The sequence below is a fragment of the Elephantulus edwardii genome, unplaced genomic scaffold, assembly GCF_000299155.1.
Source record: "Elephantulus edwardii isolate Elephantulus edwardi_28Jun2011 unplaced genomic scaffold, EleEdw1.0 scaffold00148, whole genome shotgun sequence".
Lineage (NCBI taxonomy): Eukaryota > Metazoa > Chordata > Mammalia > Macroscelidea > Macroscelididae > Elephantulus > Elephantulus edwardii.
In genome coordinates, this window is record NW_006399898.1 from 6,022,941 (window position 1) to 6,038,581 (window position 15,641).

General features: G+C 44.7%; 1 protein-coding gene across 1 annotated transcript in view; it reads left to right on the forward strand.

Annotated features, from left to right (window-relative positions):
- The first annotated feature begins 591 nt into the window (after positions 1-591).
- Positions 592-15,641, forward strand: part of IFT81 (intraflagellar transport 81 homolog (Chlamydomonas)) — a 111,361-nt gene continuing 96,311 nt past the window's right edge. The window contains exons 1-7 of the mRNA XM_006894657.1: positions 592-764; positions 1,481-1,584; positions 3,821-4,001; positions 8,839-8,928; positions 11,171-11,236; positions 11,545-11,655; positions 14,399-14,483. Of these exons, the coding sequence (XP_006894719.1) occupies positions 621-764; positions 1,481-1,584; positions 3,821-4,001; positions 8,839-8,928; positions 11,171-11,236; positions 11,545-11,655; positions 14,399-14,483 (781 nt within the window). The 5' untranslated portion in view covers positions 592-620. The remainder of the gene's footprint in view (positions 765-1,480; positions 1,585-3,820; positions 4,002-8,838; positions 8,929-11,170; positions 11,237-11,544; positions 11,656-14,398; positions 14,484-15,641) is intronic.

Below are 15,641 nucleotides of genomic sequence, written 5' to 3' on the forward strand. Positions count from 1 at the left end.
ATGTGGATTGCTAATGAAAAAGATAAAAAATGACCAGTGTGTCAGTGGCCTAATAGGTTCATGTCCCTGAGTAGAAACGGAAGGGATGCCCCACTGTGCTGCTGTCATGGGGCTTCCCCCGCCCCGAAGCCCGTAGGAGAGTGTGAACTACCCCAGAGTCTCCAAGGTTGTAACTCTTTAGGGAGGTAGGGCTGCCACGTCTTCCTCTCTCGGAGCTCTTAGTAGAATTGAACAGCTGATCTGCTGGGTAGCAGCCTGGCACTGGCCTGCGGTGCCCCCAAAGCTCCTTGTGGGGGACTTGTAGGGCTGACTTACTATCTCCATTTGTTCATCAGTATAGATGATTGCTGTGCTCTGGTCTAGATAGAAAAAATCTGATTTTTAAATGTTAGCACTTTCATAATAAAAATCTTCCTATCCTGCTTTCTTTAAATGAAGTAACTCTTTCACAACATTGTGGAGTCTTTTGTGTATACTTCCTATGAACGGAGTAATAGTGTGTGTGTGTGTGTGTGTGTGCGCGCGCGCGCGCGCGTGTGTTTCTGGAAGTATGATTCCCGATATTGAGAAACGTTGTCTCTATTTTTATTCTTTAGTAAAAGTTACTATACGGCCTAATTATGAGTGATCAGATCAAATTCATTGTGGACAAGCTCAATAAGGATCCTTTTAGGAAGAACTATAATTTAATCACCTTTGATTCCCTGGAGCCAATGCAGCTATTACAAGTGCTCAATGATGTTCTGGCAGAGATTGACCCAAAGGTAAGAGTTTCCCCTTCCATGGTGCTGTGCGGAGAGGACTGGGCAAGAGACATGCTGCTTCCTGTCCCAACGTAGGCGAGGCTTTCTGACAGACAGTTAAACCCCTCCGGGCTTTATTTTCCATGCCTATAAAGTCATGTATGTAGCCCTGGTGTTGTCGCCGGTTAAGTGTTGGACTGCTGGACAAAAGGCCAGAAGTTGAAACCCACCAGCAGAGCCACCAGCCCGGCAGCGTCCTCCTGTTAGGAGGTGGAGGCTGGGCAGCTGGTGGAGGTTGGCCAGGAGGCGGTCAGCTCTGGCAGTGGTTAGTAAATGAGCTTTAAAGTTTCTGTACCAGCTTAAAAATTCAATTATCTGCTTGTATCTTAGTGGAAAATTATTTCCCTGCTTCTGGATATAAATAGATTGGTCTGGAATGAAAAAGTTTTTACAAAAGGCTTTATTGTATTACAAGTTAGCTCATGTCTCTCACACGCCGGCCTTTTCCACGGGAGGCTGCCTGTCTTGTTTTTAAGGTTACCATTCTTCATACGAGTGCTGATGTGATTCATGTACACTCTCATTTGGAATTTGAGGGCCTTCATCCCTCATCTGTTTTATCAAGAGACCATTGTGCCCAGTATGCCCTTGCAGGATAATTTTGTCAATGAGTTTAACTGTTTCTCTTTGTTAAATATACAACAATAATGTCTTGTCTCTCTTTCTTTCTTTGTTAGCAAGTTGTTGATATTAGAGAGGAGATGCCAGAACAGACAGCCAAACGGATGTTGGGCCTGCTTGGTATCCTTAAATACAAGCCTCCAGGAAATGCCACAGACATGTAAGAACCGATCATGGCTTGGGTTTGGCTTTTAAAATATGTGCTTTTACACACTCAAACTTCCTGATGTTATAGTCCCTCTTTTTAGGAAATACCTATGGTCGGGTGTCCTTCAGGTGACTCCGGTTTATAGACACCTGTAGACAGCAGTGTGAGGCCATGCTCAGGCCTGTGCCCTCCGCACAGTCACTGCCCGCTGGAGCCCACCGTGTCACTGTCTCAGGGAGCTCGCCCTCGCTTCTCCTGATCTTGTATCTTACCAGGGATGCTCTCCTTCTCCAAGGCCTGGTGGCTCCTGGGAACATGACCGCAGCATGTGAGATAAGTCTTGGCGCCTTCGCTGCAGATGAGCTCTCTGAGTGCCCTCCTCCCAGGAACACCTGGCCTTCCTAAAGCCTCGTCTCTCCTCCCCGCCAGCGAGTGGCCGCCGACTCCTCACTGACCATCCAGCGAGTCTCTAAGGCTCTGGATTATGTGACAGGAGACTTCCCAGCTCTTCCTTGGACTGGCTAGTAGATCTGAACTTCCAGGAAGTGCAGCCTGTGGTTTCAACCCTCTGCAGACTCTGCCACCAGCATTTCATCTGAAAGTGATGGCCTGGAAGTCTCACTGAATTCATGCACAAGTCCTGCGTGGGCCAGTTCTTTCCCAAGTCAAATGGCCTAGGAGATTAATGGATCCATTTATCATTTATCTGCCGACCTGGGATGGACAGGCAACTTAAACAGGGCCTAGTCAGTGGAATGAGGTTCTGAGAGTCACTGTGTCATAGTGAGTTAGTATTAGACTCTGACTGACACGCCACCAGCTGGGGAGAAGAGACCGTCTCCTCCCATTAAGAAATTACAGTGTTGGACGCCCTCCTGGACAGTCTTGCTGTGTCCTTCAAGGTCACTGACATTCTGAACACACTTAATGGCAGTGGATGTACGAGTAATGATTCCACCACAAGTTCCCTGAATTTTCTAGTGATAAAATGAGGGCCCAGTTTTATGCTCACTAGGTAGATACTTCTTCATTGACGAAGTCAGTAAGTGAGGACTGTGGCATTAGGATCAGAAGAGCACTTAATAACCTGTGAGGTGCAGATGACAGAACCTTGCTGGACGTAAGTGAAGACTTGAAGCACTTACTGAAGAAGATCAAAGACTACAACCTTCAGTAGGATTACACAGACATCAAGAAAACAGAGTTCCTCCCAACTGAACCATGATTGTAAGTGGAGAAAAATTGAAGTCAGTGAAGATTTCATAGTACTTGGTTCCACAGTCAGTGCCCATAGAAGCAGCAGTTGGAAAGGCACACGGGCGTTGGTGTGCACAGGCATGCGGAGGACCTCTGTGGCCCAGGAGAGTGAAGAGTGAGGACAGAGCTCCCCCGATGCAAACCACCACGTTCTTCTCAGTCACTTCATGTGCACGTGGAAGCCGGTTACTGAACAACGAAGGCTGATGAATCGATGCCTTTGAATTGTGGTGTTGGTGAAGAATGCTGAATATACTGTGGGGTTGTCATGCAGCTTCAGAGTGGTCTTGGACTGAGGATGCTGAGACGTGATGTTACGTACTTCGGCTGTCTAGCTTGGAGAGGGAGGTCAGCACAACAGGAAGGCCCTCAACAAATGGCTGCAGGAGTGGGTTCCTGCACAGCAGTGACTGCGGGTGGTACAGGACTGGGCGGTTTTGTTCTATTGTACCTTGTTGTTGTTGTGTGCTGACCCAGAGCAGACCCTCCAGCGGGTTTTCAGAGGCACTGAATTGCACAGGAGGAGATGCTGCATCCTTTCTCCACATAGCAGCTAGTGGATTCAAAGCGTGTACCTTTGGGATTGCAGTGCAGCTTCTTACCCCTGGGCCACCAGAGCGCCCATCTGTTGTACGTAGGATAGTCCAAGTCGGAGCCAACTCAGAGATGCCTGACAGCAGTGAAGTGCAGACTGACTTTGTTCCGTGTGTGTGTGTGTGTGTGTGTGTACCTCAAATCAGATCTGACTGGTACAGGAGGAGATTGTCCCTCCTTCCCCGGCAGAGCATCTGGTAGATTCGAACCGTGTGCCTCTGGGATTGTAGTTGCAGCTCCTTGCCACTAGGCCACCAGAGCTCCCCTGACTTTTTGTTCCTTTTTAACAGAGATGTATGGGAAGCCTAACTATTAATAGCCAATGGGATTTTGAGCAGATTTTACCTGTTTTCCGGGTTTCCTGGTAAGCCTCTGTGTGCATGCTTTCTTTTTCCAGGAGTACCTTTCGTCAGGGTCTGGTGATAGGAAGTAAACCTGTAATTTACCCAGTGCTCCACTGGCTTCTTCAGAGGACTAACGAGCTGAAGAAAAGAGCATATTTAGCTCGTTTTTTAATAAAACTTGAAGTACCAAGTGAATTTCTCCAGGATGAAACTGTGGCTGACACCAATAAACAGGTACACAATTTGTAAATGGTATTTTTAAACTGTGATATGTTTCAAAGAGCCCTGGTGGTGCGTTGGTTGAGCACTTGGCTGCCAACTGAAAAAATTGGGGGTTGGCAGCCACCCACAGGTCCCCAAGAGAGAGGAGGCTCAATCCGCCTCAGTAAAGCTTAAAGCCTGGGAAGCCGTGTGCGCCATGTACAGCGTCACCACGTCAGAGCCACCTCCAGGCAGGACGCTTGAGTGAATTTCAAGGTGCATAAGTTCAAATACACAGTAGTCTCTTTTTATGCTACTTTTGTAGCACCAAAAGAGACACCAAAAGGTAGAACGGTACTAGCTGTGTAACGACCTGTGTATTCACCTGTTTTAGTGGTATGCTTGAAAACAAATCAGGCCACTGAAATGGAATTTTCGTTATTTCTTGATTATGAGTTGTGCGTAGATGGAATCCGAGGCCTCACACAGCAAAGCATGTTGCTTTTTAGTGGAACCATGGTAGTGCAGTACTTAAGCACCTGACTGCTGACCAAAAGGCCAGCAGTTCCAGCCCACCAGCTGCTCCTCAGGAGGAAGACGTAGCAGTTTTTCCATGTAGATTACAGCCTTGGGGCAGCACAGCCGCCTCTGGCCCTCCAGCCGCTCCACAGGAGAAAGTGAGATGTCTGTCCAGGGAGGTGTTCTCCCTTCGCAGAAACCCAGTGTGGTCATTTTCTGGTTCTTCTTTTTTAACACTGTGTGGTTGAGAGCACACCTGGCCAACACAGCAGTCAGCAGTGTGTGTGCAGCACTCGGTGCCGTTGACTGCAGTCTCCAAGGGCGTGGCCATTCGCACCTTCTTTTTCAAGTCTACTTAAATTATGCCTTCCAACCTTCTTGTGTAACTTTTCCAGTTGCTGTTGTCCTGTTATTCCCAGGTAGATCTCAAAAGCTCTTAATACTCCAGACAGATGTTATTTACTCGCTAAGCCAAAGAAGACATTGTCGTTAGTTGCTGTGTGTGCAATCTGAACTTGCCATCGCTGACCCTGCGGCGGGTTTGCAGAGACTGTGGACCACATGGGAAGAGATGGCTCATCTGTCTCCAAAAAAGCAGCTGGTAGATTTGAACCCCATGCCTGTAGGTTGTCAGTGCACCTCTTCACCCTTTAGGCCACCAGAGCTCCCTAGGAGGAAGTTAGAGGTTCCTTTTTATTTGAAGATTGTCTCAGGGTAGTACATTTGGGAGTTCAAGTATCCTTCATGGCTCCAAAATGTCTGGAGTCCATGAGAGTTTGGAGTTTTGTTCTGCACATTCCCCTTTTTGATTGGGATTCTTCTGTGGAATCTTTGATCACATCTTGTTTGTTCAGCTACTGTGCCGTTATTTTGGTTTCATGGCTGAGGAGGCAGTTTATGGAGCCAGTGAGCCCGTCATTCCAGATCCTCCTCTTAGTCCAGATGCTCCTTCTTGACTATTGCATGGGAGGAGAGACCGCTGTTGCCTTGGATGACTGCTTGCAAGCTTTGGAAGCCCAGGAGTTACACGTAGAGCTGGGAGGTAGACGACTAAACAAGTTACAAGGACCATTAACTTCATGAAACTGTGACCCTAACCCTCCCGACCAAAGAACCCAACCCCGCTAGGAGCTTCCTCTCATCTTTGCTTGTTACTGGAAGGGTATCTATCATACAGCCTTTTCTAATTCATCTTTTTTAGAGCTACTCAGCTTATCGACAGCAGTTTTCATAATTGGCTGTGTATCTCTCCCTGTGACCTATGGGATTTCTCCATCACTGTTGTTAACCCCTCTTTCCCTTCTTCTTGTCGTTGGTTCTCTGCTAATGAATTTTGGTTTCCATGTATTTGCTTTTTCTTGTTTTTATTACAAAGTCAAGTCGTACAGTGTTTGTCCTTCTGTAATTTATTTATTCAGCATGATGCCTTCTAAGTCCCTGAGGCTTTCTTCAGCGTGTACCAAACCTCACTTCTCCCACTGGCTGGGTCGGATTCCGTTGCATGTAGGGTTCACATCTTGTGTATCCATTCATCTCTTGACGAGCTCTTGGGTTTTTTCCTACCCTTTGGCACGTAAATGGTGCTGTCCTGAACACTGGTATGCAAGCCTCTTTCTGAGTGTTGGTTTTCAAGTCTTTGGGCCTTATACCTCACGGAAGAAATGCTTGATCATATGCTGGCTCTAACTTTAGTGTTTCTGAGTCACCGTGACATCGACTCCCACAGCAGCTCTGCTATGTTTCGTTCCCATTAGCGGTGGGTAAAGATTCAGACTTCCCAACATCCGCAGCAGCGTTTGTTATTTTCTGTTTGTTTAATCTTAGCCATCCTAGTGGGAGTGACATGGTATCTCATTGTGGTTTTGATTGACATCTTCCTGATTTTGAATGTCAAATGTCTCCACAGATGCATGTGAGAAAGTAGAGTGAGTGAAAAATCATGTAGGAAATGGAGAGAGAGAAACGGCGGCTCTTTCCCGTCCTGCCCCTTCCTTCTACATCAGTAATGCCTCTGGAGGAATTTTTTTTTTTAATAAAAAAAAAAATTGTGTTTACATAGAATCATTCAGAACGTCAAGAAAACAGCTGCAACTTTTTTGCTTTTCTTTCTTTTTTTGCAGTTACAGAGTGGTATTCAGTTAGCAGAACAATGGTATTCAGTTAGCAGAACAACAGTTACTTTGTACAAGCTGCAGTGGCTTCCACTTCCTAAACATCAGGCCTCCGGAAGCTCTGTGAACGCTGATACATGTCCGTAGTTGTAGACGGGCTTCAGGCCTTTTGTTCATAGGCTCTTCTCGAAGGCAATCACAAGAAGAAGAAGAAGCAGCAGCTGCACCAGACGACTAAAGAGAAAAAAATCCCTGCTGTCCCCACAGATAACTCATTTGTGCTGCGCGCCAACAAGAATCTGCCTTAAATTTCCATGCCGGTTTACAAGCCGTGTGCCAGGCCATTGAACATACCACAGGACAGGGCTTTTGAAAGATACATTCAGTAACGTGGTAACTATCCAAAAAAAGGACACTGCACAGTTTAAAAACAAGTCTTACACGCCAATTCTTGTTTTTTTAAAAGGAGTGAGATGTGTACAAGAGGGTTAAATGCTTTGCAGATAAGGAAAAAACCTGCGCTACAACCAGCTTATCCTCATCTTCCTCCTCCTCCCCTTCCTCTTCATCTTCCTCCTCCTCTTCTTGCTCTTCTTGGCCTTGACGTCCTCCTTTCTGGCCCCAGGCTGGCCTTGAGCCCCGAATGCAGCAGTGTCCTTCTGGGACTTCTCCTTCCTCTCGACAGCTGCTTTCTCACGGGGCTGCTTGTCACCGGCAGCAGTATTATTCCACATCGCTCCCAGCTTCTTCACAGCGTCCCCAATGCAAAGGCCAGGTTCGCCTTGGATTTTAGGGTGATACTCAGAACAAAGAAAGACAGAAGCCACAGGGGGGCCTCTTGGGCACATGGGGCTCTTTGACCTTGTTTTTCGTTTTGCCATTAGGAACGATCCAGGTTTCCATCTCTCTCCTAATGGGCCGTGTCCGCCTTTACGTGTTTTTCATTTTCCTTTCTCTTAGCAGACACGGTCTCCCACCTCTCCGAGCAAGTCTTAGAACATTCTGAGAAGCCGACAGAAGCATCCGGGGCCTTCCTCTTATGCTCTTCCAGCAGGTTGCAGGAAAAATGTCTGCTGGCATTCTGCCTCTGCATCTTGGGTTCTCCTTTGCCCGTGGTTAGCTAGCTGTTTCTCCTCTGTGAGATACGGAGTCGCCCAGTGCCATCCGGCTCTGCCTGGCCAGGTGCCGTCTCTGAGGAGCTCAGTGTAATGCACTGGCTGTTGGAGGGAACACGCTGGGGAGTAAAAGACATGCTTGTTCTTGAAGTCAGTCTGAGAGTAAATCTGACGTGAACACATCTAACCAGGTGAATGGAAAATGCACATTATTTTTCAGAATGAAGAATATGAAAATGAGTGACTGCACAAATGATTTGTAGATTTGTGAGACATGATCACTTCCTGTTGTTACCCATACAGAAAGAAAACCACTTAAGAATTTTTTGGTTTAGGTAACAATTGTTGTTTCTCTTCCTCTTTATTAAATAACTGAGCTCCTCTGTGACTTACACCCTGTGCTAGGTTCCAGGGGTACAAAATGTGTGTATATATATATATAAGATCAAGCAAGTTGTTATTGTTAAGTGCTGTCGAGTTGGCTTGCAACTCCTAGTGACACTCCGTACATCAGTTCTGAACCCTGCTCTACCCTGAGCCAACCTCATCGTCTCCAGCACTCCTGTAATACGTAGTCATTTATTGTATGTGTATGGCATTACTGGGACTGGCTCGGTACAGGGTCAGAGAATGCTGCTCTAAGGTGAGCATGAAATGTGAAGGAGAAATAGGATATATGCAGGTTATGAATGACAGAGGGATAGATTCTCAGAGGGAGCATCGAATGCTCCAAGTACTGAAAGACACCAACGTAACCAGGGAGAAAGCAGAAGGTGGAATCTTTAGTGACTTGACTGGTCACATCTATTTCTGTGTCCTAGAGTGACTGTAACCGTGGACTTGAAGGTATCAGAGATGAGGAGGATGGCACAGGATGGGCAAGGTCGTTCACAGGGTTGCTGTGTGCCGTCGTTAACTCAGTGTCACCTTAGAACAACATGCAGGCGTTGGGCATAGGATCGCCATGAGTCACACTTGATGGGATGGCACCTGACAGCAATGTGTATTGTTTAAGGATACGTTTCTAAGTGCTGTTTTTATGATCTACATAATCTAAGTTGGTAACTTTATAAAGTACAGCCTGCGACATCTACTCATTTATCGTTTTCTAACTTCTTATTTCAGTATGAAGAATTGATGGAAGCCTTCAAAACTTTGCATAAAGAGTGCGAGCAACTTAAAACATCTGGATTTTCCACAGCAGAAATAAGAAGGGTAAATTAAAAAAGGAGCCCTAATATTTATGTGAATTTGAATCTTTAGAGTCGTCAGTTTTAGCTAATTTAGTATGTCCCATAAGATGTATGGGAGCAAGTGATGGCAGCTGACAGATTTCCTTTGGGATAGGACTTTTGAGGGAAGAAATCGTGCTACAAAGAGTAAATGAAAACCCATCTTTTCTGTAAACCTTTGTTCAAATCACAATTTTTTTAAAAAGATGCAATTTCTGTTTCCTAATGAAGTAAAAAGATAAAGATGACATAGATACCTCAGCAGTTCTTTGGGTGGGGGGAAAAGGGCGCCTCTTGTTCCGCTTTGTTGTCATGGAAGTTTCTTCTTGAGGGAGACCTTCTGGGTGTCCTGCTGGGCGCCTTGACTCCCTGCAATCCTAGGCTCAGCACGTCTACACCTTACCCTCTTGTGCCTCATCCTCACGCTCTCTGCACTGCACGGCCCGCTGTTACCGTCCCTCTGTCAGTCCATCTTGTCGAGGGTCTGCCTTTGCTGGCCCTCTCTCTGCCTTCCCCAGCATGATGTCTTTTTCCAAGGACTTGCCTCTCTGATAACATACGCAGAGTATTCAAGATGAATTTTCACCTTACATCTAAGGAGCGTCACCTGGTCGCACTTGTGCCAAGACAGATATGTTGGTTCTTTTGGCAGTCCCTGGTGTATTCAGTACTGTTGTCCAACACCACATTCTTATTCATTGTCTTATTTTCACATGCAGAGGAAGCCATTAAAAATGCCATGGCTTGGATCAAGTGTACCTTCGTCTTTTTAACTGATGTCCTTGCTCTGTGGCACTTTGGAGAGGTTCTTGATAAAAAACAATCACAATGCAGTATGTCTTCGTGGCTTGACTGCTGTAGCTTTGGGTGCCGACTGTGGATCCAAATAAATGACATGATTGACAGCCTTGTTCTCTTCCCCGTTGATTGTGTTGGGGTTGCCTGTTGGCCCGGTGCTGAGGACTTCTGGTTTTTGATGCTGAGATGCAATCTGTATTGCAGGTTGTGGTTTTTGATCTTCTACAGTAAGTGCTTCAGTTCTTCAGTTTTGGCAGACAAGGTTGTGTCATAGCGGAGGCTGTTGATGAGTCTTCCTCCAATCCTGATGCCACATTTTTCTTCATATAGCCCAGCTTCTTGAGTGATTTGCTCAGTGTAAAGATTGAATAGTGGAGAAATGAGCCAACTCTGATGCATGCCTTTCCTGATTTGGTGGACGTTTTAAAATCTTTTTTTTTTGGTGGTGTACTGTATATAAATGCTGTCATCTCCTTCTCCTAAGTAATGTTATATCCTGACATTTTCCCATGGCATTAAACATTTTTCTGCATATTTTTAGTGGTTTTCATTGTAATTTATTTAACAATTCTCAGAGTTCTGAGTCATTTCCAATTTTTAGATGAAATTGGAACTGTGATGAGAATCCTTGTGGCGAAGTCTGTACCATTTCACGAATATTTTATTAGAACAGATTACTAAGAGTAGAGTTACTGGATTAGAAAGTACATACATTTTTAACATTTTTTATATTATTCTTCTAATGCAGCTCTACCAGTAGTGAGTAATCTTATCCATCTTCTCCTTCTGTCAGTAGTAACGGAATATTTTTACAAGATAAATATAAATAAAATAATAAAGTTACCGTGAGAGTCAAACTATTGCTTTTAAAAAAAGTGTTAGGTTTGTTTCATTTAAAACTATTATGGAAGGAGTTAAAAGGAAAGTCATTTGTTTTGGACTCTTTCTTATCAGGAGGGGAATTGGTTAATTGGCAAAACCAGACACAAATTTCTGTCTTGGAAATATCATACTCATAAAAAAGAATTTTGATGGCAAATTGGCAGAATACATGGCTTGGTATTTAGCAGAGCAGATGGGATGTCAGCAGCTGTTGTTCTTGTATTTAGACCTGCACACTTTCCATGATGGAAGATTTTTGAAAAATCATGTACCCATATTTAGAATCGGAACAGAAATATGCCAGTTGGCAGCTTTACCTTGCTGCGTTATAACCTGTTTTAGCTTCTTTTCTAGATGAAGCCCAAGCTGCCAAATCAATTACCCCATGTGAAAGAGCCCTGGGGGAAAAAATAGAAATGCCCTTCATCTTACTTCTACCCTGGTTAGAAGTGAGGGAAAGGGGCCTGTGCACGTTCGGGAAATCAAGTCTAAATTCTAAAGACTAAGAAGTTTTTTCTTATAATACCCTCTGTGTCCCCCCTTAGGATATCAGTGCAATGGAGGAAGAAAAAGATCAGCTCATTAAGAGAGTTGAACGTTTGAAGAAAAGGGTAAGGCTAGAATGCACACTGTAAGACTGGCCCCAGCCCCAAGGACTTGCCAAGGCTGAGGAATGCAAACAGAGATGAAGTCAGGCATGGTGTCCATCTGCAGATGGGCACGGATAACTTGACGGAAAGGCAATCTCCCTGGGCAGCAGCCCAGCACTTTCAAGGAGCTGGACGCCAGAATTGGGCTGTCGGCTCTGCTCTAGGAGGACCGTGCACCCAAGGGTGGGAAAGTGGGTGCCTGTGTCACGGGACGTGTGGCTCTTCCTCTCACCTGACGATACTGTGCACCCCTTGTTCCTCTACTGTAGGTGGAGACCGTTCAGAACCATCAGCGAATGCTTAAAATAGCAAGGCAACTTCGAGTTGAAAAGGAGAGAGAAGAATTTCTTGGACAGCAGAAACAAGAACAAAAGAATCAGGTATCTAGAGAAATAGTTCCTTTGATAATTCAAATGTGAAGAATCAAGAATTTTGGAATTAAGTTTTTTTGGTGACATCAACAGCAACAATATCACATTTAGAATTGTGTACTCTGTCTCTATTTTCCACTGCTTTTTTCATAGGTCTAGTTTGTATTGTCCCAACTAAATGTATTTCTCCAAGGTTCATTTTAGTGTTCTACGGTAAGAGTAACTATGAATAAGACATCTAGACTCTCTAAAGGGCTTACTGATATTTTGGAGTACGGCAATACACTTTTTATTTCACTGGTCACCAAAAACCCATTATGATGATGATGATGTAAATTCAGACTTAAGAGCTCTGGTGGCCTAGTGGTAAGGAGCTGCACTGCCACCCTAAAGGCACGCAGCTTGAATCCACCAGCTACTCTGAGAGAGAAAGATGGGTAACCCCTCAGGTGTTTTCCTGCCTCTGTATACAGGTTCTGTGTGGACACAGTTGAGTGCTGGATTCCTCACTACTCACCTTGTGTCCGTACTCTGCTGTGACCCATACAATGGAATGTCTTTCCATAGTGAGTGACACGCAGTACACATCTGTCTGGTATTCTCCGCTTTCAGCCAGAACTCATCTGACAGCAGCAGTGATGTCCCTTGTTCCATCTTCTCATCTACGTTTGACTTGAATTTTTGGTAGTTTCCTGCTGATCTTCTGCTGGAACCGTTTTTAAATCATTTTGAGCGTCACTTTTCCATGAGGTGATAATTAATGATGTTGTTTGATCATTTCCACATTCTTTCAGATTACCTTCCTTTGCAATTTGTACACATAATGTATCTCTTCTCATGGATTGGTCAGGTAGCTGTCTTCCAGTGTTCTTGACTGTTGTTGTGTGCTGTGGAGTCAGAACTGACCCATAGCTGGTTCCTCGGCGGGTTTTCAGAGGCAGTTTAATCGCACGAGAGGAGATTGCCCATTCTTCTCCCATGGAGCAGCTGGTGGATTTGAACCAAGTGCCTTCAGGATTACAACCTGTTTTTTTACTAGATAAGTGAATATTTACAGCCATGCCTTCATTATTTGAAATATCTCAATTGGTGTTTTTTTAATTCTTGGAGCCTTGGGGTTTTTTGATCATGGTTTTCAGTGCAACTTGGAGTTCTTCCTTTAAAACCATCAGTTCTTGATCATATGCTACTTCCTGAGTTGTTTGAATGTCAGCCAGTTCTTTTTGCTACAGTGACTATGTATTCCTTCCATTTCCTTTGATGCAATTATTTTAGGTTTTCTCTTTTTATTGTGATTTGAGAGAAAGTTGAACCTCTGTCTTCTCATTGCCTCTTCATCAGTCACGGTATTGTGACTCAAGGCTTTATTACTTGTCTTCAGTTCTTTCAGCTTGAGAAATGACCGGAATGTTTTTCCCTTTGCAGTCTCCTTTGTTCAGTTCTTTTACCTCATTGTCTCCTTCCTTTACTTTAGCAACTTTAATTCGATAGCGCGTTTCAGAGTCTCTTCTGACTCCTGGTTTTGGTTGTTTCTTTTTAAAGCCCCTTTGTTTTCTTCATGTGTGATGTCTTTGATCTCTTCCCACAACTTGTCTGGTCTTTGGTCATTAGTGTTCAGGGTGTGTAATCTGTATTTGAGATGGTCTCTAAATTCTAATGGGAAACACTCAAGGTCATCCTTTATCTTTCATCAACTTCTTTTCATTTTATTCAGCCTGAACTTGAACCTGTGTAGGAGCAATTGGTTAGTTCTGCATTTGGCTCTTGACTTTGTTCTGAGTGATGATGTTGCTGGCTTCGTCATAGCTCCCCACAGTCCAGTCAGTTTCCTTCCATTCCACCATTCATGTTACTGGACAGGATATTTCCAGTGAGGAGGTCACTGAGCTTGCGCGGTTCTGTTGTGTTGTTTCTGACGTTTTTTCTGTATCATCAAGGCCATGCTTCCCACTCCTCCTCCTGAGTTTCCAGCTTTCACATTTCAGTCACCAGTGATTACTGGTGCTTTGTGATCATGTACTTGGTCAGTCTCATACCACAGAAGTTAGTTTTAAAAATCTTCCGTTTCTTGAACTCTGTCCTTAGTGGCTGGTATTGTATGAACTCTGCTTCCTTGTGGGCATGTGGCTATTATCCCAGCAGCAGAAGCGGTGACCGCGACAGCATTCTCTTCAGTTTGTCATTCCTGACCTAGTTGTTGTGCTTGTGTTGATTTGGAGCCAAGTCACAGATGATCGAGGAGCAAGTCACACGGGAGAAGACTGCCCATCCTTCTCCCATGGACCAACTAGAAGATTTGAACCCCCTGCCTTTGGGATGATAGTGCACGTCCTTACAGCCAGGCCACCAATTGTCTGATTCACAATGACCAGTAGCAGTTTGTTTCAGCTCATAAGTGCCTAGAATGTTGATCTGCAAGCATTCTGTTTAAATTTTAACAACTTCCAGTTTTTCTCATTTTTAGTTCACAATTTAGAGATGACATTCATGAGGATGTTTATATTCTTTAGAATGAAGAAAATTGTAATAATGTTAATGTATTTATTTAGTAAATACTTTTCCTTGATTACCGAATTCCACTAGCTACTGAAAGAAAATTGTAGAAGGTTTGTTTTTTTTACCTTTTATACGAAATAGTACTAAGAGAGCCAGTTGATTTTCTGAGTTGCTGCTGCTAGTTCCTTTTCTAGCGTGAGAATTCCATGGAACGTGTCGAGACTAACCAAACACTGGGTTTGCTTGTGTCTTGAAGCTCTTCCATGCAGTGCAGAGACTGCAGAGGGTCCAAAACCAGCTGAAAAGTATGCGCCACGCGGCAGCAGACGCAAAACCTGAAAGTAAGTGGGAACTGTTACATGCGAGAACGTTTGGACAAATGAATGATTTGCGGTGTGTTGTATTCTTTTCAATCGGAGTCTTCCTGAGAGCGGTCAGGTGGTGGAATGGATTCTCGTCAGGTGATGCCGGTGTTCTGGAATCCTCTCTCACTGGTGAACAGCTCGAGGGACGGCTCAGTCCATAGGGAGCTGCACTGCCGACCCCAGGGCTGAGCCTCTGGCCATTTATATCACCAGTGGCTTCTTGGAAGAAAGCTGGGCAATCTCCTTGGTGTGTGATTTAGAGCCTCACAAACCCCTGGGAGCGTCAGCTCTGAGTCAGTTCAGAACTAACAGCCGTGAGAGGGTGAACTGGTGAATGAGGAGTGGAAGGGAGATATCCTTGGGTTTTCACTTGTGCTTTGAAAAATCCCTGGTCAGCTTTTCAGCCAGAGAGTCAAGATAAGTGATTCCCACAGTAGGAGGAGACTGTCTGGTGTGGCGGTGTCCTGAAATGCATAGGGCGGCTGCTGTGCAAAAGAGACAGGAGGAGACAGGAATCATTCTTTAGAGTCAGGGTTAGAAGGAGAAAGCATGAAGTGCTGCACTGTTAGAACTGAGTGTCTTACATATTTGGGGCTGTAAATAGTGGTGCTAAATGGTGTGGCTATCCCTACTGTTCTCACACCAGCTTTACACGGGATAAACCGTTCTTATGTCCTGGATTTTACCAGCAATCCCCTGTTCGACTTTTCAGAAGGGAGACTGCGAACTCAAAGAGCACCGCAAAGATTGTGCTTGTGCTGGGGAAATATTCTGACGTAAGGATGCAGCAGAGTGAGCGTGAATGCGTCTTTCTGTTGTAGTACACCGGTGTCGTAAGATGCGGTACCCAGAATGATACACGTCAGTACATAAGCAACTGCAAGTGTGGTGAGATTGTAGAGAAGCTGAAACCATCCTGTATTGCTGGTGGAAATGTAGAATGGTTGGAGTGGTGTGGAAAACAGTCCGGCAGTTCCTCAGAATGTTAAACATTTGGTCCAGGAATTCCATTCCTGGACACATACTCAAGAGAAACGAAAGCCTATCTCCAGACAATCATTTGTACTTGTGTTTGTAGTGGCCTTGTTTCTAATAGCCAAAACATAGAAATAAGGACAGTCTATTCAAGCAATG